This window comes from Chionomys nivalis, chromosome 9 (genome assembly GCF_950005125.1).
Source record: "Chionomys nivalis chromosome 9, mChiNiv1.1, whole genome shotgun sequence".
NCBI lineage: Eukaryota > Metazoa > Chordata > Mammalia > Rodentia > Cricetidae > Chionomys > Chionomys nivalis.
In genome coordinates, this window is record NC_080094.1 from 12,480,848 (window position 1) to 12,497,058 (window position 16,211).

The 16,211-nt window shown below is 44.3% G+C and overlaps 1 protein-coding gene across 3 annotated transcripts in view; it reads right to left on the reverse strand.

Annotated features, from left to right (window-relative positions):
• Positions 1-16,211, reverse strand: part of Ncoa3 (nuclear receptor coactivator 3) — an 83,865-nt gene that overhangs the window by 3,593 nt on the left and 64,061 nt on the right. For 2 of the 3 annotated variants that reach the window (XM_057780447.1, XM_057780446.1), the window contains 8 exons: positions 14,572-14,775; positions 13,949-14,203; positions 13,712-13,838; positions 12,402-12,573; positions 3,962-4,255; positions 2,167-2,256; positions 1,074-1,293; positions 297-471 (listed from right to left, as the gene is read on the reverse strand). In XM_057780447.1, coding sequence (XP_057636430.1) covers positions 297-471; positions 1,074-1,293; positions 2,167-2,256; positions 3,962-4,255; positions 12,402-12,573; positions 13,712-13,838; positions 13,949-14,203; positions 14,572-14,775 — 1,537 coding nt within the window. The remainder of the gene's footprint in view (positions 1-296; positions 472-1,073; positions 1,294-2,166; positions 2,257-3,961; positions 4,256-12,401; positions 12,574-13,711; positions 13,839-13,948; positions 14,204-14,571; positions 14,776-16,211) is intronic. The other variant, XM_057780448.1, reaches the window with a different exon arrangement.

Sequence of the window (16,211 nt, forward strand, 5' to 3'; positions counted from 1 at the left end):
TTTGTTTTGTCTTGGTGGTGGTGGTGGTGCTTGAGACAGGATCTCATTGATACCTCTGGTTCCCTGTGTGACCTCAAACTCAGAGATCCTCCTGCCTCTGTCACCTGAGTGTTGGGTGAGTGCCACCACTCCTGGCCAGAGGAGCTGTTAGGACTCAGCTTGCTCACAGATATGGGCATGGGATAAAGCAACCAACCCGAAGTAAGCCAAGCCCCGTGATCTCTCTTGCGTAAGTGTGACTGAGAAACAGTCCGTGCCTCCAGCGCTAGGGTATAAAGATAAGTCACACTCTTTACCTGCTTCTGGCCAGGTTCCCTGATGGCCACCCCTTCATCTCTGAGGACTGATACATGGGTGCAGTCTGAGGATGCTGCACCATGGCATTCTGGGAAGGTCCCATTCTTGATGACATCATTGCACTAGGAGGACTAGACACTCGACCAAAGGCTGGATCTGGTGGCTGTCCCATTCCTTGAAGACATAAATAAGAATCAGTGTTCAAATGCTGCACCCTTGGGATCTCAGCATCCTAGAATCACTGTGGGTGGCAGAGGATGGTGAAGAAGGGACACAGCTACAAGTAGCTGCTCTGGGTGGTCTTGCTTCTCACTAAGATGACAAAGTCATGGGTTTAGTAAAAAAATAAATAAATAAAAGATGTCATCTGCTTCATGACCTCCTATGAGACAGACTCCTTCCCAGAGGGCAGGGCCGCACACTGGAACCGGTACTCTCCCTATAGGACCCCTTTATCCCAGTCTCTCCCAAAGGCAGGACTGAAGCACAGCGTGCTTAGTATAATGGTAGGCACTCAAGTCGCTGAGAAGAAACTGAAGCCCACATATGGGCTCTGTCCTCATAGTAAGACTGTCCAGAGATGACACAGCATTCTTCCCTGGGACATGATGGAGGGGTGCTGGAGAACACACTCGCTCTATTCGTCACTATACGCAGCAGCTCTGTCTCCTCAGAAGATGGAGTTAACAGTAGTCTATTTTCAAACACAACAGACCCGGTGGAGTTTGTAACCTCGGTAGCGTTACTTTGGAAAAGGCACAAAATGCCAGGTTTACCATAATTTGTTGGATATGGAAACTGCTGCGGGGGGGCTTGTGGCATTGCTGATCCTGCCAAAACCCCATCCATGCTAGGGGAAGCAGTGACATTGGGAGGTGGGCTGAAGGCCTGAGGCTGTGGCTGTGACATCATCATTGCCATTCTCTGCTGCTGCAGGTGATGGTTCATCAGCTCTCGTTTTTGCTGGGCAGCCATCTGAGCATTAAAGAAAGCCTGCTGCGAGACCATACAAGAGAACCAGTCAGTTTCACACAGTGCCACTCGATACATGAACTGTCAGAGAAAAGGCACCCAGTGTCTTCTCTGTAATTAAAGGAATAAGAAAATTATCAAAAATATCTCATTATAACTGTGGCTTCTAAATGCTGCCCAGTAAGCACATCCTCACTATCTAGGATCAGAAGCGTTTACACATTCACAAAAAGCCCAGTGGTTATCTTACAATATAGCAACTCATCACAAAGGGACTCAATCTGGGTGATTTTACTGGTGATTTTAATGAAGGAATCCCTTCTCCCCAATCCCTGACTACTAACAAAGGAGAGTAAGTATAGGGGCTAGCGATTTGGCTTAGAAGCTAAGAGCACTGGCTGTTCTTCCAAGGACCTGGGTTCAATTCCCAGCACCCACATGACCACTCACAACCACCTGTAATTCCAGTCCCAGGAGATGTCACATCCTCTTCTGGCCGCCAAAGGCATTGGGCATGCACATGATGCACAGCCATGAAGGGAACATACTCATAAACAGAAAATAACTTTTTCGGCCGGGGGTGGTGGCGCACGCCTTTAATCCCAGCACTTGGGAGGCAGAGGCAGGCGGATCTCTGTGAGTTCGAGACCAGCCTGGTCTACAGAGTAGTTCCAGGACAGGCTCCAAAGCCACAGAGAAACCCTGTCTCGAAAAACAAAAAAAAAAATAATAATAATAATAATAAAAAATAAATAACTTTTTCTAAAAAAGAAAAAGTATATGGAACCAATTCCTACACGAACTTCAGATAATTCTCATTTATCATGGACTGAAGACTAGGCAGAAGCCACCCCTATAATGGACTGTGGAGGGGCCCACCCTCGGCCAGGAACTTACCTGGGGCTGCATCATGGGCCTCATCACAGCAGCACCACCAGTAGGGTTTTCCATTTTCATCTCAAGTGCCTGCCGGCTCTGATTCAAAAACTGAACAGAGAGAAGTTAGTAGGGTCAAGTGTTAATGAGCCCCAATCAGCTTTACCAACTTTTAGCACCACCCGGTGAGATGATCTCTCCAAACACACTGAGCTGGGAAGCCAGCCACATCTAAACTCAACTGGTTTGTTTGCACTCTGCAGAAGAGATACAGTCAGCAGCTCAGAGCACGCACTGTCCACCCTGGGGAATGGCCAGGCTCCTTTCACAGCACCGACATGGTGGTTCGCAGTCGCTGCTACCTCCAGCTCCAGGGATTCCACACCTCTGGCCTCCACAGGCACATGTATGTTTTTACGCACACACGCGTGTGCACACACATTATTAAAAATGAAGTAAATAGATGAGAAATGCTGACAATTCCTTGCCTGAGTGTGGAAAGCTTGTTCGGCCCTGGGGCAAAAGCCAAAGAGCTAGCAGTGTGAGCTGGAGCAGCACTGTGACAGGAGCTCAAGGGACCGTGTCAGGTTTCTCCAGGCCTCGTCCAGACAATCAAAGAACAACCAACTTGACCAGATACTAGTGAGCATTTAGTAGGGGAAACCCACTTCAGGAACAACTGTACCCTGGCTCCGGCCCACTGGTCTCAGCTCAGCCACTTATCTACTCAAGGTCTAGTGCCACCAGATGTAATAAGCACACTTATCTGCACTTACAGTTCTGCAGCCAGTTATGTTTTGAAACAATTGTTTTAAAACAACTGGGAATTGTAAAAAAAAAAAAAAAAAATTAGGGATTAAGGAAACAGGAAGAAATGGAAGTTCTAGTTGGAATATTCTTTTTAAAATATTTATTCTTATTTAAGTATGTCTGCATGTGGGTGTATATGCATGAGTGAGATTTTTCAGAGATCAGAAGAAGACATAAATCCCTAAGCTAGAATTAGACTGAGAGTTACCCAATGTGGGTACCAGGAACCAAACATAGGTCCATTGCAAAAGCAATACATGTTCTTAACTGCTGAGAATGTCCCAGCACTAAAGTACTAAAAGCTTTAAAAAAATATCAAAAAGCAGTTGCCGTTAAAATGCTGAAATCAACAGTGGTAGCACACACCTGCAATCTCAGTATGAGAGGTTAAGGTAGGAGGATTACAAATTCGAAGTCAGTTTGGGATTAACATGGTTCTGTCTATATAAACTAAAAAGCTTAAAATCAAGATTTAAGTATTTGGTCATCATACTAAGAAAATGCCTTCCAGGGGCTGACAAGACATGCTGTTCCTTCTGGGGAAATCGTTTCTGACATTTTAACCTGCTATGTTCTGTTCTGTTTGAAACAGGGTTCACTGTGTAGCCCTAGCTGGCCTAGTACTTACTGTGTAGACCAGGCTGGCCTGAAGAACTCACAGGGCTCTGCCTGCTTCTGCCTCCCAAGCGCTGGATTAGAGGTGTACACTAAGCAGAAAGTAAGGACTAAGCTAGGTTGCCTGGCTTGCATGGAGCACTTTTACACACTGAGCCATTCTGTCACTGCTAATGTTATACCACAGAATATAGAATATACAAAAAGATACCCAATTTTAACACACACCCCTCAACAAGGAGCCATCTACACATACAAAATAAATCTAGAACAGAAGTAAAAGCAAAAGGAATTCCTTAGGTTAGCAAAGAGTGGAAAGCCGGTGATAAGAGCTCTGGAGAACATAGCCTGAAAGCCACTAAGAGCCTGGGCAAGCACACAGCTGGCTCACCTGCTGGCCCTGCAGCCTCTGCTGAAGCTGCATTCTCAGCTGCTTGGGGGTGTTTGTCCTTGGTCTCACGAGGCTGGCTCTGGGGTGCATCCCTTGGAGAGGAAAGCTGCCTTGCTGGCTAATCTGATTCATCATAGAGTTAAAAGATGGTGACTGTCCCTGGAGGTTAAAGCCTCCTTGCATTGGAGGACCCTGGGCTGGGTACGTCTGTCCATACACTGCTGCCTTCTGATCCATCATCACTGCTGCTTCTTGACCTTGAAAAATATCTTGTTTGGCTTCCAAAGCTTGCCCCTTAAACATCAAACACAAATGAATAGTGAGTTACATCTGAGAAAGCAACCAAAAGCAAACATCCCAAACAAGGTTTTGAAAAAAAAAAAAAAAAGTAAAGTCAATACATGTGAGCAGTAATGGCTCAGAATCCAGAAGCCAATCGAGGTTCAGGCCTGAAGTTCCACAGGACAGGTCTGAAGTCCCTCTCTGTTGGGAGCTGAGTCCCAGCACAGAGCAGACACATATACTCAGCCTTTCCAGTGGCTATAGTATAGTCAATAGCTGAAGAAATACTATTTGCCCACAACCAGTAAACCACACCTCTCAAACCAAGCAGACAATGCATCAAAATCACAGTAGGCAACACGTCCTCACGCTGACTTATCACACCACCAATCTTGGATTCTGGGCTTCGGTGTCTTTAGGACTACACAACTTGTTTGCTTTGTTTTCATTTTTTCAAGACAGGGTTTCTCTGTGTAGCCCTGGCTGTCCTGGAACTCACTGTCAGCCAGTCTGGCCTCAAACTCTTGAGATCCCCCTGCTTCTGCCTCAGAAGAGCTGGGATTAAAGGTGTGAGCCACCATGCTGGACCTCAATCTACACAACTTTTTCTGGGCTACTTTGAAACAAGTGTTTGAGGCAAAGCAATCACAAGTGCTTAGCATCCAACCATGACTCCATCCCCAAATCTTTTCAGTTACACTAAGAAATCCCATCCAGACACTAAGGACTGAAGTAGGTTCATTCCAGAAACATGAATAAGAGACCTTCACACCTTTGTTCTTATTCCTAGTACCAAGCTTCCTTCCCAGTACAAGGACCTTCTGGGAGAGCAGAGGTGGCTTTCCCTGTATGTGGAAAGGAACAGGAACAGACACCATCAGCTGAGAGAGAATAGCAGACAAAACAGCAGACAGAAAGAGGGGATCAGCCACATATGATCAGAGAGAAGCAAGAACTGAATGGTCCCAAGTGGAGTCTTCTGAGAACGCTACGCTAGGGAGTAATTTTAACCAGAGTCCCTTCAGCTGTCTTCCACTGCTCTCCCTACTGGCAATGGCGAGTAAGTAATGTTGTCCCAACTCTATGCTAGAACAAACTAGCAAATGAATTCTGCAATGTCCTTTTCCTCTTGCTGATTTTGTGCGGTGAAGGGGGGGGTTGGGAGATCCCCTCCTACCTTCTCAACAATATTCTACAGGGAAGCTGTGTGATATGCGTGCTTAGGAATGACTTCTATATACTTTTACTTGGCTGGACTCAAAAGAGGCCCAGTAAGTCTTGTGTGCTCCTGAGTGGTCCAGAACTCATCTGCAGCATAGGACAACCACAACTGGAAGGGATGGAAGAAAATGCAGGAGAATTTGGTTGAAATGTAAATAGCAAATGTAGATAATTAGATTTCCTAGTTTTCACACATTTTCAATAAAAGGAAATCAGCATATTATCTTAATTTTTAGTAGCAAATAACTGTCTATAGCAGAACTGATTAAGTAAATTACGGGCTATCCAGGTGACCCAACAAGGCAAGGTGCCTGCTGCCAAGCCTGACAGACTGAGTTCAATCCCTGGCTCCCACACTGCAAGAACTTTCAGACTCCCAAACATTGCCCTCTGGACTCTGCTGTGGGACAAATGGTCTTGTACCCTGTAAAGTTTTGTCAGTTGTACTGGTTTAATAAAATGCTGATTGGCCAGTAGCCAGCCAGGAAGTACAGGCAGGGCAACCAGAACAGGAGACTTCTGGGAAGGGGAAAGGTTCAGTCTGCAGTTGCCACCCAGACATAGAAGAAGCAAGATGAGAATGACTTGCTGATAAAAGGTACCAAGTCATGTGGCTAACACAGACAAGAACTATGGGTTAAGGTAAGTTATAAGAATAAGAAGCCTAAGCTAATAGGCCAACCAGTTTATAATTAATATAGACCTTTGTGTGATTCTTTGGGATGAACGGCTGCAGGACTGGGCAGGACAGAAACCTCTATCAACAGGACCCACATGCCACATGCATGGCATGGCTTAAGTGCATGTACACACATAAAATGTTTAAAGGTTTTTGGGCTGGTGAAATGGTTGAGTAGCAAAGGCCAAGTTTTGTTTCCAAAACCTACATGATAGGATAGGCCTGACTCCACAGGCTGTTCTCTGACTTCCATGTGTGTAACATAGTGTGTATATGCATGGACAGATACATGGACATGAGCCCACACGCACAAAATTAAATAAAATGTAATAAAACTACAAATATGTCCTTTTAATTTAAATAAATTCTCGCAAAATTCATGACTAGGAAGAGGTAATTTATGTACTAATAGGTAAAATAGGGGAAAAACCACTTCTCGTCTCTGGAATGCACTCCCAGCACTATTCCTCAAGTGCTCAATGTTAGGATCAGGCATCAGTTCTCTACATGCAATGGTCACACACACACACACCTCAACCTGAAATGGCATGTTCTGAAGGGGTAAATAATCTGTCAGGTGCACTGTACACCTTTACCTTCTCCTAGGCACAAAAGGCCAAGAACACAGTGGGCAGCCTTATTAAATCTTGTCCTGTAACTCCACTGTGCCACCCCCACCACCATCCGCGTCCTCCTGCTCTAGCCTTCCCTTGCTTGGATGAGTCTCAAGAGTATACTGGGGTTTAGTCTCAGGTTTTCCTCTTCTCTTGCTATATTTCCTGTGGGTGCTCTCAGACACGGAGGATAACTAGCTATCCGATTATGCTTTCAACCCCAAATATCTCTGAACTCATTTGACTTATGCAAATAAATCCTTAATACCTTTCTTTATCTGGGTGTCCCCAGCATCTCAAACTTAGTATGCAGTAACAGAAATCAAGCTTTATGACTGCCCCACTTCCCCACAAGAAAAGAAAACTCCCTTTTCTCGAGTCTCCCCTGTATCATGTGCACAGCTCCCCAGAACTCCTTCCTTCCAAGTGTATGTACTGGTATACACATTCACCTGGTCTTCCTGGGGTTCCTCCTCGCTGTTTATATCCTTCCATTCTCTGTGTTCCATTCCCACGACCTTTCCCAAGACTCCTAAGAATTACTGCAGCAACTGGCATCCACGCTTCTACTGTCCTGTCTGTCACTCCAACCCCACTCTTCAGACACAGACATCTTTTTGTTTGCTTTTTCAAGACAGGGTTTCATTGTATAACATCCCTGGCTTGTACTGGAACTCATTTTTTTTTTTTAAAGATTTCTTTATTTATTATGTATACAACATTCTGCCCCCATGTATGCCTGCAGGCCAGAAGAGGGTGACAGATCTCATTACAGATGGTTGTGAGCCACCATGTGGTTGCTGGGAATTGAACTGAGGACCTCTGTAAGAGCTGCCAGTGCTCTTATCCTCTGAGCCATCTCTCCAGCCCCATGGAACTCATTTTGTAGACCAGGCTGGCACAAATATCTGCCTGCCCCTGCCTCTCTTGAGTGCTGGAATTAAAGATGTGCACCACCACTGCCCGCTGTATGTTACATTGGACATGATATATTGACTATGCATTAACCTTCTTTCTCGTGCCCACTCTACTAAAATGAATGTAAAGAATTTAGAAGGTTCTGAGAATTTACCTAACCCACTGATATATATAATAAAAACAGGAATTAGCTGGCATTCAAGACTCCACTGTCCAGCCTCTGCCTGCCCCTCTGTCAAGGGCCACGGGCACTCTCCTAGACAGTCTCTCCTGACCACTTCCACATTTCACGTTTAGACTCTGTTCTACCTGATCACAGGCATCATACTGTGAACACCTGTTATCTTGACTATTTACAGAACACTCTCACTTCACCTTTACTGCTGCTGTGTGTGCAGCACAGCGCACATGTGGAGGTCAGAGGACAGCGTGTGGAGTTGGTTCTCCGCCTCCAATTTCATCTGGATCTTCATGTGAGTTCCAGGAATCTAACTCTCGGGTTATCAGCTTAGGCCAGCCCGACAGAACAGTATTCTATGGACTAGCTCGTCTTCTTGTCACTTGTCATCTATGGCTAGCTTTATAGATGGATTAGATGCTACCGTTTAAATGCTTACCAGTTAACAACTTAGCTTCTGGTTACTGTTATAAATCTGGAGAATCTGCTGAGATGTTTTTTGTTTTTTTGTCTGTCGTGGGTGGTTGTTTTGTTTTTTAGGACAGGGTTTCTCTGTGTAGCCCTGGACTGGCCTCCCTTGACCTCCTCAAGTGCTGGAATTAAAGGTGGACATCACCATGCCCAGCAACATTCTTAAACTGAAAACAAAACTAAAACCAAGCCACCACAACAAAGGAGTGACAAATCACTGGCAATATTTGCTCCCAGCATGTAGGGGTGTCACACTGAATGTGGACAGCCTGGAAACAAATGGGCATGAGTTCTACACCTCTGTGAAATCAAACAGCACAGTCTGAGCCATCATGTCATTTAAACTCCCTTAGAAAACTACAAAAACAGCTGGGCGGTAGTAGCACATACTCTTTAATCCCAGTACTTGGGAGGCAGAGGCAGTGGGATCTCTGTAAGTTTGAGCCAGCCTGGTCTACTGTGTGAGTTTCATGATGCCAGGGCTACACAGAGATGCCGGGGGGGGGGGGGGGGGACGACTACAAAAACATAAATGAATGGCCAACAAACTTGCAAAGAAATACAGTGAGGAAACAGTATTTTTGGCTATCATAATAGTAAATATTCTTTAAAATAATCATACCCTGTTGTTTGTGGTCATCTGCCTAAGCCACACAACACAGTGGAGCTGAGAGAGAAGAACAGACACCATTCATCTAGAAAAACCTTACTGCCACCTTCCTTTCTGAGACAAAGTCCTAACGTGACAGACCAGCCAGACTCCATCTTGAGATTAAAAGCCATCTTTTACAAGGTCAAAATAAGTTCATTCCTGTTTTCTGTAAGACGTGGGGGGTTTGACTATGTCTTGACCTATTTTCTGGAATTTCACATTCCACGCCTATACCCTGACCTCCGCCCTGAGAAGATGTTCTGCCAAGTTTCTACATAACTCAAAAATCCTTGAAAACCCCCAAGCCTTGCAGTTTGGGGTTAATATAAACCCCATATTCTCCCATGTTCAGTGCAATTTTCTCAAACCCCACTTTAGGGAGCTAGCCCTGTCTGACAGAAAATAAAGCTTGCTTAATTTGACCAAAGAATTTGGGTCATGGTCTTTTAGTGAGAACAGTCTTTTAGTCTCATTTAGTGAGAATAACATGCTACCTGGCCTTTAACTCCTGGAATCATGTAATTTTTCTTGACTTGCTTCCAAAGCAGCTGGGACACCAGGTTCGTATCCCCTGGGTCACTCACAATCTCTTAAGGATGCACACTCTCATCAGCTGAGTGCTGGCTGGAGAGCAGCCACTGTGACAGGAAATTACATCTACAGATCATACAAAGGCTGAAGGGTGGCCTGGTATACACAGCAAAGACCACATAGTGAGGCCTCTGACAACTGACAATGATGGTGACTTTCACTGACACCCTTGTAAGCATGTACACACACTCATGGATGTTTATACACATACCATTTTAAACCTAAAAATATATGTCCACAGTTATTAACAATGCCCCCCCCCATGCTGCTCGTAGAGGGTTTTAAACTGTTGGTTTTTGTTTTGTGTTTTATTCTTTCTATCTGTCAGAATTTGTTTTTATTGTTTGGGTTTTTGAGATAGGGTCTGGATTGCCTGGAACTTGCTATATACACCAGGCTGGCCTTCAACTCAGATCTTCCAGCTTCTGTCTCCCAGAGTGCTGGGTCTGAAGGTGAGCACCACTTCATTTGGTACATTTATCAGATTTTTAGATACAGACCTATAGCCGGAAAGTGGGAAGGAATAGGACATGCTCTTTGGCACCAGGGTCAGGTGTCACCCTGACATGCAGCGCGCTCCTCTCTCTCTCTCTCTCTCTCTCTCTCTCTCTCTCTCTCTCTCTCTCTCTCTCTCTCTCACACACACACACACACACACACACACACCATCCTACCACCACCACCAAAGTCAGCTGTTCTTCAGGGTCAGGTGTCACTGACATCTCTAACTGGCATGAGAACTGCTCAGTATTTCCACAAATCCCTTTGAAAATTGTATGAAAGGGGCTAGAGAAATGACTCCATGGTTAAGATCACTGTTTGCTCTTGTAAAGGACTTAAGTTCAATTCCTAGCACCCACATCAAGTGGCTGACAACTGCTGTAACTCTAGCTTTAGGAGATCCAATACCCTCTTCAGGCTTCTATGGGTACTTATTTGCATGTGGCAAACACAAATACACATTCCCACACAATTCCTTACATATGTATGTCTATCTCCCTGCCAACAACAGAAGCCCCACTCTTCATTTATTATTTTAAAAAAAGACCTGGACATTGCAGCAAATATTTCAAAATATTTGCAATGTTGGTAGTAATGGCCCATGCCTTTAATCCCAGCACTGGGGAGGTAGAAGCAAGTGAATCTGAGTTTAAGAATAGCCTGGTTAAGAATAGCCAGAGGACTACACAGAGAAATCCTGTCTTGAAAAACAAAAATACAATCCTGAGAGCATATTTCCATGAGACGGATATATAAACAGAAGAGAAGCTGATGCTGATTTGCCTCTGTAGATGTCATTTAAACCACAAGTGCGGACAGCCTGCCTCCTCTGCACACCTAACCCATCAGCTACATACTAAAATTATGAAAGGAAACAGCATTTGGTGGGGCTGGAGAGGGGCTCACGCTAAGAGCACTTGCTGCTCTTGAAGAGGGCCCGGGTTCAGTTCCCAGAACCCACATTTCAGCTCATAACCATCTTTAAATCCAGCCAAGTGATCCAATACCCTCCTTATTTGTTTGTTTGTTTGTATTTTGGTTTTTCGAGACAGGGTTTCTCTGTGTAACAACAGCTCTGGCTGGCCTGGAACTCGCTCTGTAGACCAGACTGGCCTCGAACTCACAAAGATCTGCCAGCCTCTGCCTCCCAAGTGCTAGAACAGCTCTTCTTCTAAACTATCAGGGTTTGTTCCCAGTACCCATATGTTGGCTCACAGCTGTCTATAACAGTTCCAAGGAATACAAAACCCTCTTCTGGAGAGGGGAGAACAAGAGGGATCGGGAGGGCCGAGCTGGGGTAAGGATAGAGAGTGAGAAATCGGAAAGACATATCTTGATAGAAGAAGCCATTACGGGGTTAACAAGAAACCTGGCATTAGGGAAATTTCTAGGAATCCACGAGAATAGCCCCAGCTAAGAATCTAAGCAGTAGTAGAGAGGGTACCTTAACTGGCCTTCCCCTGTGATCAGATTGAGGACTATCTTAATTGACATCATAGAACCCTCATCCAGAAACTGATAGAAGCTGATCTAGAGATCCACAACTAAACACTGGGCCGAGATCCTGTAGAACAACTGAAATGAGGGAGGAGTGATAATATGAACAAAGGGATCAAGACCAGGAAGGGGAAACCCATAGAATCAGCTGACACTCCAAACTGACAACTGAGGAGCCTGCATAGAACTGGATGAACTAGGCCCTGTGAAGGCAGAGGACAATGGTGGGGCTTGGGCAGTGTGTGGCAGTGGGACCAGGATCTAACCCTAGTGCAGGAACTGGCTTTGTGAAGCCAATTCTCTATGGAGAGATACCTTGCTCAGCATGGGGTAGGGGTAGGGGGTTGGCTTGGTCCTGCCTCAAGATGATGGGACAGACTTAGTTGACTTCCCAAGGGAAGCCTTACCCTGTCTGAGGAACAGATGGGGGGTGGGGTGGGGACAAGATGAGGGGAGCAGGAGGAGAGGAGGGAGGGAAAACTGGGATTGGTTTGTAAAAAAAAAGAAAAAAAAAACCCACAACCCCTTCTGGCCTTCTGGATGTGCACATACATGGTGCACAGATATGCATGCAGGCAAACACCCATAAACATAAAATAATATTTTTAAAATGAAGTTAAACTAAAAAAAATTAAGCAGCATCTTAAAAATCAGTTATAATTTCATTAGATCTTTTCTCTGACCATAGGAAAACAAGATACAAATATGCACACTTTCTCACAAGGGATACAAAGGTAAACAGAGTCCTGTTCTAAGCCTATGTTTGTCTTCATGAATATGCAAATGCAAACATACTTATTGGCAACTCTCCCATTTCCACATTAACGGCCGCTCACCTGATTCACAAGCTCAGGGATGCCCAGGGCCCTGTCAATTTCCTCCAGGCCTGTGGCATCTGTGTTGCTCAGGAGTGTGTGCAGTTGGTCCAGCAGGGCTCTTTCATCACTCTGGCCTTCTGGGTTAGAAGGCGGTCCAAGCAGATCATCCAGAGAATTTCTAAGAAGAGGCCTAGAGAAAGACTTGAGTCAGCTTTAATGACGCTGGACTGGGGTTGATGAGAGCCTGCATTCCACACCCAGGACCACAAAAAAAAAAAAAAAAAAGCAAAAGAGTTTTAATAGTGCTCCTTTGTTATTGTTGTTTTTGTTCAGGCTTAACTTTTCTGAGAGTCTTGCTAAATTCCTTAGTCCAAACTCACATCCATCAATCTCTCCTGTTTAGTGCTAAATGCTGAGGTTTATACAATGCTCACATTAACATCAAAGTAAAAATATCCACTATAAAATACGTATGGGTGGGCAATTCAAGACAGGATTCCTCTGTATTAATAACAACCATGGCTGTCCTGGAATTCACTCTGTAGACCAGGCTGGCCTCAAACTCAGAGATCCGCCTGCCACTGCCTCCTGTGGTAAGGATGGGAGCAGCCTCCTGTGGTAAGGACTACTGCACCTTCTTTTAATTTTTTTTTTAAAGGAAAGAAAAGATTGTGAGTTTTATTTTCAATTTGTTTAATAAACTACCTACCACTAAGCAACATCTCTTGCTCACATCTTCTTTTTAAGAAAATTGTGTCAGTCCAGTCTCAAAAAAAAAAAAAAAGCAGAAATTTAATTTCAGGAGCTGGAGAGATGGCTTAGCAGTTATGGGTTCAGTTCCCAGTACCCATATGGAGGCTCAGAACAATGTGTGACTCCAGGTGCGGGATGATGCCCTCTTCTGGCCTCCATGTGCACTGCACATACAGGATGCACGGACACATGAAGGCAAAAATAGCCATACATACTTTTAAAAAAAGTAAATAAAACTTGTAAAATTAATTTTCAGAAGAACTGGGTGAGACACAGTATCAGAACACCACTTATAAAGCAGTGAGAACATGTCTTTACCAACTGCTGCTCATGTGCACCGCCCCTTGGGAGATTACTGTTATGAAAGGCTTCGCTTCACAGAAAGGCCCCTTTGGAAGGCTTGAAGGCTGAGCTGTGCTTCTGTCTCCTCCACCCCTCCCAGGAGACTCTGATTGCTGCCTCAGCAGATGGCAAACAGTCAACTACAATGTTTCTCACAGACTCTTCCAGAACTGTTCCTGTTCAGACTCTTAAATCCAATGCAAACATTCCCACATCACAATATAAAGCCATACCTATTTTGAGTCCCATGAGGATTTTGTTCCATAGACAGCATTCCCTCTGGCCAAGAGCCTGGTTGGTTAGATGGTGCTGCTTGGCCATAGGGGTTGACCCCCATTCCCATGGGAATCTCACCAGTTCCTGGGGGAATCAAAACAAGAGCATGAATTTTCCAAGAACCCAAAAGCAAAAATTGCCATAAAACTTTCCATTTTCCTTTTTTTTTTTTTTAAGTGAAATGGACAGCTTACTCATTTGAAGCATCTGCTGCTGCTGTTGCTGCTGCTGCTGCAACATTGGTCTTGCACCTGGCATTCTATTAGAACGAAGAGGCAAGGTGGGCACTGAGCCCCCCGTGGCAGGTCTTGGCAAAGCGACACCGTAGTCTCCTGCTCTTCCCAGGGGACTTGATCCCACAGGTTCCATTCTGCTGGCCTTTGAGTTAGCTAAGCCCCACTCTCCTGAGGAAGAAGTCTGATTCACAGCAACATTTCTGTTTGGTCCTCCTAAAAGAGGTAGAACTCATGAAGTCTTACCCAAAGCATAACAAAGTCTTCATGGACAGGGAGAGCCATTATATACAACAGTGGCTGGGACAGACCACTGTCATCCTTAGAGCAGGGCCGGCCAACTACAAAGACAGTATCTAGAAGCCACTACTCTCACACATTCATTACTGGTTAGATAGAAGTCCTGAACCAATGGAATATTTAAAAGTTTAAATAATCAAAACGTAAAACAAAGGAGAGACACCTATGAAAGAAACATTATATTAATAATAATATTTTAAAGATATTACTTGATTTCAATGTTTAAATGTTTTCTGTATTTTAAAGGTACTTCAAGGAAATCACTGCACTTAGAAATAACCTACCCATATTGGCACCGTAATTCTCCTGACTCTCCATCATCCTTGGATTCCCAGTCAGTGTGGGCTGTTTTGGTAACACGGGGAAAGCACTGACATTCTTCACTGGAGGGCCTGAGCTAATGGGAACGGGGCTATCTAGAGACACAGCTCGGTTATACGGAGGACGCACAGGCTGCACAGGCTGCACAGGCTGTGGACTTCGCAAACCTGTTGAAAACATAGAAACTTACCACATTAATAGCCCTTACTAACTCAATATTTAAATAATCAAGCGCAAGAAACAAACAGCACTAAGCCCCACACAAAAACTCTTTCTCATAAAAACAAACACTACCATCTTATTTTACAAAATAAGTTATGCCAAAAAGAAAAGAAATAAAAAATCCCGAATTCCAAATAAAGTACAAACAATAATCTGCATGTTGGCCTTAGTGCCGGCACTCAGCTGTAGCCTAATATGGTCATGCATGATGTCCATATCGCAGTGCCAAGTCCCAGGCTGAGCAGTGTGGTTCAGTGGCCCGTGTTTAGCATGCATGAAGCCCTGTGTGCAGATTCCCAGCAACACAAAGCAAGGAGGAAAATGGAGAGAGAAAAGTGGATCCATGTTTTTAATTCCTAGAGACTCTTCCACATGTGTACTTACATGTGTATTCTCGACTCAGAATCTTACAATAAAAGTAAACTGTTATTCTGCCTTCCAAATCGAATAGGTAATAAATGTATATTTTTCTCCCAACCTTTTTCTTTGTCCAGTCTCTTTGACTGACTGTTCATTTCCGTTTAGGAAACAGTACAATTGAAAACAGTGAGATTCTGAGGGGTGGGACAGAGACTTCTAGGTATGATTTTAAGGCTAGGGCTACACAAATACCCTTTCTCAAAGACAGAAAGAGGAGGACAGAAAAAAATATAAAGAAAAGAAGTGGGGGGAGAAAGAAGAGGGTAGAAATAATTAGCATGACTCTAAATTATTCTTTAGCTCATGCAACACACCCTTAATAATGAATAAACATACTACAATAGGGAAGAATTCGTGAAGAGAGAGAGAAGAGTCAGAGTCTCGTAGTTAAACAAGATTCTTTAAGCACCAGGTATGACAAGAATTTAATCCAATTTTCATCTTTTAACCCAATTCTCCATATATAAAAAAACCATCTTCCCTGGGGAACAAATATGGATTCTCTAGTATCATGGCTACTGGTACATTAGAAGGGGAAGATAAAAAGGGACATTGCGACAGCTAGCACCCAAGATACCTGCTGCCAAGCTGGATGACCTAAGTTCCATCCCACACCCAGGACCCACATGATAGAAGGGGAGAACCAGCTTCCACAAGCTGACTTTGACCACATATACCTTGTAATATGAGCATCTACATATGCATACACATACACACACACACAAAATGAAATTAGATGTAATTTTTAAAAAGGAAGCGGGGACAGGAAAAGAACTAACACAGACAATAGCAATGAGTGTAAGAACTCAAAAGGGAAGAGGTTGTGTTCTTAAGTTTGGTGCTATTGATTCCTGGTCTTGGTGTAATAGAACATGCCACTGTGCCAAGCTTCTAAACAAAAGCTAGCAGGGTGTTTGGGACATGGAGTTAAGAGCGTTAAGTCCCTAGCCAGCCTAGGCTT